Below are 892 nucleotides of genomic sequence, written 5' to 3'. Positions count from 1 at the left end.
AGCTCTGACATTCTAGGTTCTAAAGCACCTCCCAGCTCTGACATTAGATAACTATAAAAAAACCAGTTTTATACCCAATGAAAAATGGCTGCTGTTAATGCAGTTTTCATATTTAAAATGTAATTAAACAACCCAAGCAAGATCTCTAGGAAAAAAGCTGGGCCAAAGGGGCGAAGGAGCCACTTTGGCGCTGCAGGCAGGTGGGACGTTCGGCCCAGGAGGCAGGCAGACTTTCCCCACAGGGGAGGCCGATGGACTGGTTCCATCGCCCCTCCCTTCTCTGCGGACCTTTGGAGGGAGAGACCATTCCCATCAGGCACGGATGGCCATGCCTGCAGCCAGGGGATGGACCAGATGAGCCACCACATCCCTTCCTCCCGGGGAGCAGGGGACTCTGGGAAACTCCCTTAACTGTAATGACGCCCTTCTCCTGCATCCTCCCTGGTGTGTCGTGGAGGTCCGCAAACTGCACTGCCACCTGGTGGTAGACAGGGAACAGCTGCTCTTCCCGGGCTCTCAGTTTGCTCTCCAGTTCCTTCCGGTCCTTTTCTGACAGGTCCTCCACCCCTGTGGTCCCAAGAAGACAGCCAGGCATTAAGTCCAGCTCTGCAGCCCGTGAAGGGAGAGAGGAAAGAGGACAAAGAGGGAGGGAAGGAAGGAGGGAGGGAGGGAGAGAGGGAGGGAAGGAGGGAAGAAATGAAAGAAAAGGGGAGAAAGAGAAAGAAGGAAGAAAAGAGAGAAGGAAGAAAAAAGAGAGAGGGAGAGAAGGAAGGAGGAAAGACGAAAAAGGAAAAGATGGAATAAAGGAGGGAGGGAAGGGGAGAAAGAGGGAAGGAGGGAGGGAGAGAGGGAAGAAATGAAAGAAAAGGTGAGGAAGAGAAGGAAGGAAAGA

The 892-nt window shown here is 52.6% G+C and overlaps 1 protein-coding gene across 2 annotated transcripts in view; it reads right to left on the bottom strand.

The window, feature by feature from the left end:
- Positions 1 to 892, bottom strand: part of ACACB (acetyl-CoA carboxylase beta) — a 118,243-nt gene that overhangs the window by 3,135 nt on the left and 114,216 nt on the right. For both annotated transcript variants that reach the window (XM_027864127.1, XM_027864135.1), the window contains one exon: positions 413 to 567. In XM_027864127.1, the coding sequence (XP_027719928.1) occupies positions 413 to 567 (155 nt within the window). The remainder of the gene's footprint in view (positions 1 to 412; positions 568 to 892) is intronic.

Source organism: Vombatus ursinus, unplaced genomic scaffold (assembly GCF_900497805.2).
Source record: "Vombatus ursinus unplaced genomic scaffold, bare-nosed wombat genome assembly UNPS02001287.1, whole genome shotgun sequence".
Lineage (NCBI taxonomy): Eukaryota > Metazoa > Chordata > Mammalia > Diprotodontia > Vombatidae > Vombatus > Vombatus ursinus.
Note: the sequence above shows the minus strand (reverse complement) of the source record. Positions and strands in the feature narration are given on the sequence as shown.